This window comes from Narcine bancroftii, chromosome 3 (genome assembly GCF_036971445.1).
Source record: "Narcine bancroftii isolate sNarBan1 chromosome 3, sNarBan1.hap1, whole genome shotgun sequence".
Taxonomy (NCBI): domain Eukaryota; kingdom Metazoa; phylum Chordata; class Chondrichthyes; order Torpediniformes; family Narcinidae; genus Narcine; species Narcine bancroftii.
In genome coordinates, this window is record NC_091471.1 from 8770746 (window position 1) to 8777687 (window position 6942).

Below are 6942 nucleotides of genomic sequence, written 5' to 3' on the forward strand. Positions count from 1 at the left end.
GGAGGGGGGGGGGGGGAGAAAGAGATTCTGGGAGAGAGGGAAAGAGAGAGAGAGGCAGACAGAGGATTCCCTCTCCCCATGCGGAACTGGCTTGATTAAAGTGAGAGGGGAGAGAAGAAGGGAGAGGGAGGCTCTTTGGAAAATAGAAGCTCTCGTTCCTTATGATTTAATCCTTCAGAGCAAGAATTAAATCCGGCCTCTTCGATGTTGGAGACTAATTCAATTCTGCATTCGTAATCGTCGCCAAGGTTTCTGCGCCGCGTCTCGCACAGAAGCCATCGGGTATTGGAAACAATTACAGGGAGAATTTGGATCCCCGACATAGAGAGACACTTTTCCGCATTAGAGTCCGCTCCCCTCGACCCTGCCATGACGACTGGAATGAACGTGAAATCCAACTCTGTACTGCAGGAGAGAAGGCGTCGCAGCCCTCCGGATCACTTCCCGCCCCCGGCGAACTCCAACAAGCCCCTCACTCCCTTCAGCATCGAGGATATCCTGAGCAAGCCCTCGGTGAAAAAAAACTCCCACCTCTGCTCGTCCAGCCGCTCGGGTCCGGCCGAGAAAATATCCGGCTCCGGGGCTGCGCGGAACGGGTTGCCCTCTCAAACTTCACCGCTCTGTGCGCTGGAGGAACTCGCCAGCAAAACTTTCAAAGGGCTGGAACTGAGCGTGATCCAGGCGGCCGAAGGTATGTTAACCATCTCCCGGCTTTTACCGATAACTTAGTCCGCAGTTCCGAGATTTGTTTGTTAACCACGTTTTCAACCACGTTTACATCGAGCTCACCAAATAAATACCTAGACTCCGATGAAACAACCGCACCTTCACTTTAAAAAAAATATATATCTTAGTTTTATGATAAACTGGTATGAACGATTTTCAATCCAAATCCAAAATGCTTAGATTTCCACATCTATGCATTCACGGATTTATTTACCACAGGCAATTGTTACATTTTTTAACCAGGCGGCTCATTTTTATTCGGTATCAAAAAATTAATTTCCATCACAAAATAATTCATCAATAAATGGCTGGATACTTTTCGAATTGAAATCATTTCACAGGAGTCGTGTTCAATCAGATGTCCTAAAAACACAACGCCGGGAAACTCCGCAGGGCAAACGGTGGAGTAAAGAAACATCACCGACGTTTCGGGCTTGAGTCCTTTATCAAGGTCAACATTTCGCTCATACCTCGATGGAGGGCTCAACCCCGAAACGTCGGTGATGTATCTTAGCTCCATAAGGGACACTGAGTTTCTCCAGCGTCGTGCCTTTACTTCAACCACGGTGCCTGCAGACTTTCCTGTTTTACCCCTGTTGATGTCCTGTCGATATTCTCTACAATTGTTTGATGATGCAATAAGAGTCCGTGTGATCTTTTAGAAAAACTGGAAACGTATAAACACCTCAAATGCCAAAACGCAGACTGTCCTGTCGCTCCGCGATTTAACTCCTAGAATTTAATGGTAAAAATTGCAACGCTGGAGAAACTCAGCAGGTGTCCTTTATGTCGGAGAGATATCGTCGTTCCGGGCTTGAGCCCTTCATCAAGGAGTGGGTAAAATATTTATCTTGATGAAGGGCTCAAGCCCGAAACGTTACTTATGTATTTCTACCTTTGCAATATAAAGGAGCTGCTGAGTTTCTCTTTTTTTTACTTCAACCACAGTGTCTGCAAACTTTCGTGTTTTACCACAATTTTAATCGGTGATTTTCTGATCATTTCCGCTCTGGAATCTAAAATTCACGTGGGTATTTTAATCAAGCTTTTGATAGAAATCCTTTTCATGTAATTACTTGCTTTTCGAAAGAATACACGTCTTCAACGCCGCTCAATTACCAAAACTGTCGTGGAGTGACGGGAATAGAATTTGTTGGAATTTTCTGTACCGTGACTGCAGCGGCCCCCATATATATATATATATTTTGGCACCGTGTCTGGGTCCCGTTCTAATAAAAGGATACAATCCACGATCTCACTGTTGGTGGAAAGGAAGGGCCGAGGCGATCAGTGCTTCCCCTCACTAGGGGAATCTTGTTATGACAAAGAAAACTATCACTTCAATTGATATACAGCGCATTTTCTTGTTTTTATGTAAAATGTGAGTGGAGTTTTTACCGCCCGCGTTGCCTGCAACAGAACGAGAAATAAACTCGGCCCGATTCTGGGTTCAGGCGAATCGACACCAAGCCCCACATCACGCACATTTCGAACGGTTCCTTCCACCCCGCCAGGATTTAAGTGAGACTTGGAATTCCAGAAACATTTGCAACAATTAAACGACCGACGCAGCCGCTCGCTCTTTGATCGGGTGTTGCATCAGTTTGCGGTGCATGTCGTCTGAAGTGCCATTGTGGCATCTCTTCGGGTGTTGAGCAATAATGTTTACATGGATAGCTAATTAATAAATACTTTCTCCTGAGCTGTCACGCAGCAACTAGGATGTAAATCGACCCCGAAACACTTTCACAAACGCTTCAATTCAGGCGCGCGTACACAGTATATTTTGTATACATTGACATCAACCTGTCAGCTTTTTATGCTGGTTGAGAGCGTGTCCAGTTTGTAGCATCGTGGGTACAGAGTCAATAGACACGGAGGGGCAATGTTTGGACCCTCTCAGGGACAAAAGCTTCCCCTGGACCTTCGCGTCCGCATCTCGCAAAGCTCGGGTTTGGACCGGATAATAACTAACTTTCACATTTCTGCTCCAACTTCAGAGAAGTGGGGGGGGGGTGGGGGGGGGGGGGGGAGAACGGCCAGCATTTATGGTGTCTGACGCGATGTTTGGACCTGAAGTTATAACTTGGGCTCCGATGAGAAAAGCTCACATGAGAAAATGCACAACGAGGTTAATTCTATAAAAGGCCAAAGTGAACTGCATCTAAGTTTGTGTGTGTGTGCTGTAGAACAAAAGATAGAGAGATTCGGACGTGGGGAAAGATGGATTTTTCTCGTGTACGGTTCGAGATGTTAACCCCTCTCAGTTTGCCTTGGATTCGTACCTCTTGCTAGCGATCAGTAAATATTGAATGGGTTTCTCCTACTTCTCCCTCTTTATTTCCAAGGTCGGGATCACGTAACGACATTTGGCCAAAGGCAAGCCTCGAAAAAGCGGCGGAAGTCGCGCACCGCCTTCACCAACCATCAGATTTACGAGTTGGAGAAGCGATTCCTTTACCAAAAGTATCTGTCTCCCGCCGACAGGGATCAAATCGCTCAGCAACTGGGTCTGACCAACGCGCAGGTGATAACGTGGTTCCAGAACCGAAGGGCCAAGCTCAAACGCGACCTGGAGGAAATGAAAGCCGACGTGGAATCCCTCAAAAAACTACCGCCGCAGCAGCTCGAGAAGCTTGTGCACATGGAAGAGTTCCCAGAGCAAGGCGCCGGCTCCAAGGCCGACTCTTCGGACGTATTCGCCAAACTCTCCCCGGTGTCCGAACTCGGGCCCTTCCCCAATTCGCCCCAGAGCTCCTCCAGAGATCAGACTACTGATGAATTCTCTGAAGACGAGGAAATAGACGTGGACGATTGATTAAGATCAAATCTAGATACAGTATATATATTTAAGGTTATATCCAAGCGTGAGAATTGGGTGAACGCTTTGAAACGAAGCAATCTCTGCAGACGAAGGAACTATTGGAATTTACGCGCATCCTTTCTTAAGACAAATATTTTCAATCTTTATATTAAAAAAATATGAACTTCTTAAGATCCAAGTTAGCCTTGGGATCTCTCTGCACGTTCTCGATTATCCAAAGGAGCTGATATATTGACAGGACAATTTCTTCCCTCACTTGTAAGAACCTTTATCGGGTTTATTTGTTTTATTTTCGGGCAAATGAGTGCAATTCTAAACATTTATTAATTCTCTTTCTTTTTATTTCTTTTTAAAATTCGAACCACTCGGTTTCAAATCTGTGAAGCAAGCTCTAGTGACCCGGGCATTCCCGTGTATTGTTAACGATGTATATAAATAATTGGACATTATTTCTATATCACACACGCATACACATTTATAGACCCACGCACATGCATTCACACACATATCCACATACACACACATATGTATATATATATTTGAGGTATGTATAAATATATATGTAGATATACATATGTGTATCTATATATAAAAGGTGTGTGTAGATTCACATACTATATATGGACACCTAGGTGTATGCTTATATATACACACATATATACATACAAACGTGTGTGCATACAATAGATAAATAATGTCCAATTACTTCGATGTGTAATTGTCCAATGAATTATACTCCTGGTGAATTTCCTTCCAGAACAGGCGACCGTGGACATTGAACCTGAAAATTTGACATTCATTTTTTTTTAAAAAAAAGAAACATCTTTCCTCCCAAAAGTCGATGCTGCTTTAGTCGGGGCCCCCGTTCACTCCGCAGTAAGTTTGAACACAAAACCCTGCCAATCACTTAAGTTATTGAACTGTCAGTGGGGACCAGCGGGGCCTTGTGACTGTGTGTATATTTTGAATAAATTCAGAGCCGAATTATAGTAGGAAATACGTGCTGCGGATTTGTATTTCTGCCCTCTGCGTGAGTAGCGATAACGATTTGTAACCGGCGCGCTGAGCTTATCGTAATTTCCTTCAGTACAATATTCCGACATTCTCTCTTGGGGCTGCCGCAGAGATACGCAAATACACCACGCTCTTGCCACAATATATACCAAGGAAGCATTTAGGTTAGGTGGATATTCACCGTTGCAGGTTAGTGCAAGAAATATAAGGTGTCGTTTCAATTGGGCGGACAGTTTGGTGGTCCCGGAGTCGTTGGTCGTTAGGGTAGAACTACAGCGCAGTACGGGCCATTCGACCCTCCTTGCTGTGCCGACCTATGTATTCCTACCAACATTCAACCAAACCCTCCCTACCCCATTTTTCCTCTCTCCACGTGGCTGTCTAAAGATTCTGAAATGCCCCTATTGTTCCAGCCCCTCCACCACCACCCCTGGGATCGCATTCCAGCCACCACTCTCTGTGTAAATAACGAAAGTTTCCCCTAAACTTCCCTCCGTTCACTTTGTACTTGGTACTGAAAGGTTGAGGGGGAAAGATGGTCCTAAAACGAGAGGTGATGAATTTCAGACCACGCGACTTCGGCTGATCCATAACAGGAGACTTGCTGATTGCGGGTTGGTCACGGCGCGCCTTGTTTTTCAGATCCCCGAGGGGTGTTTGGTTGCTGGGTTCCAGCCGCCGTTCAGCTCTCAGCGCACCCAACTTAAACGTTTTTGGCCGCGGGGACACTTGTGGAGGGGGGGGGGGGGGTGGGGGTGGAATATGCGGTGCCGCAGGGATGGGGAAAGGGGTAGCTCCGCACTTTGCGGGCAGACTTCGTCCTGGCGTTAGTGCAGACGTGAATGAAGTGAGCCCCCTCCCCGTTTATGTGCCTTCTGGGTTCGCCCTGATTTGCGTGAAATTAACTGGACATTGAGCCTTCCCTCTCGGTTTCCTGTTGATCCCTCCATTCGTTGAATCACAGCTGACCAAAATGAGTCTTTGGAATCCATTCCAAGGCAGCCACAGCGACGGAAAAACTTTAAAACATGAAGGGAATGCAGGAGTGAGTTCAGCAAAGTGGCGCGGATGGTACAGAGTGGTCCTGTACGGCGGAGCGGCCAAGAAGGCCCTCTTCTGCTCCAGTGGGAATCCAGCCCACTCTGCCAATGCTAGCCCTGTGAGGATTCTAGACCCTCAATGACGTCCGCTTCATTTCCCCCAGATTCTCCATTTCAAAGTTCTCAATTAATCTTCTTTCACCGGCTTGAAGGCAGGTGGGTCCAGATCAATGAGAATCTTTCCCCCGGTTGTATTCCAACCCCAATTCCCCGAGACATTGACATTCGCTCAGTGTCGAGCCAACATCAGACCTGGAGCATGCACTGCCTCCTGGTTTTGTTCAATGGCGTTCGGATCGGCAGAATGACATAAAGTAGAGTGTCCCCCCCCCTCCCCCCGAAAAAATTAAACGTCCCCCACGGCTGTTTTCCCCGACACATAAGGCAAGCTAGACGGGGCTGTTTGTGTTGGTACGAAAGCCTGCGGACGAATGTTTCCAAAACAACGAGGAATTCATATTTAATTAACACACGTGTGTGTTACACACGTACACACGTACATGTACACAGATCTATATATATATATATATATATATATATTATATACACACACTCAGAGATACAGATACATACAGGCACAGACACATATACACACACGCACAGATACATACACACATACAGATACAGATACATACACATATAGATACACACCCGGGATCAGATACAGACACACACACACAGATACAGATACATACAGGCACAGACACATATACACACACGCACATATAAATACACACATACAGATACAGATACATACACATATAGATACACACCCGGGTTCAGATACAGACACACACACACACAGATACAGATACATACAGGCACAGATACATATACACACACGCACATATACATACACACATACAGATACAGATACATACGCATATAGATACACACCCGGGATCAGATACGGACACACACACACACTCACACACAGAGATACAGATACATACAGGCACACACGCAAACATAGAGATTCACATATATACACAAAAACACGCATACACATACTCTCTCACACATACACACACACATGCAGATATGCATACACCCAGATATACACATATGTGTGTTCACAAACACACATACATGCTGTATGTGTGTGACAGAATTATGCGTTTTGTCTATGTTACATGTGGAAGAGGAAATGGATAGTATAAAGAATTAACAAAGGTACCGTATGCAGACCTGTTCCACCACATTACCAAAAAAAAAGAGTTCAGAGATTAATCAAGGCTGCCAACAGTTGGGCAAAAGGAAGAGCAGAAAGAAAACCAA

General features: G+C 45.5%; 1 protein-coding gene across 1 annotated transcript; it reads left to right on the forward strand.

Moving 5' to 3' along the window:
* Nucleotides 1-369: 369 nt before the first annotated feature.
* lbx2 (ladybird homeobox 2) lies at nt 370-3544 on the forward strand. Its single transcript, XM_069922727.1, has 2 exons — nt 370-691; nt 3075-3544. The coding sequence occupies exons 1-2, from the start codon at nt 370-372 to the stop codon at nt 3542-3544; spliced, it is 792 nt and encodes a 263-aa protein (XP_069778828.1).
* Nucleotides 3545-6942: the final 3398 nt, after the last annotated feature.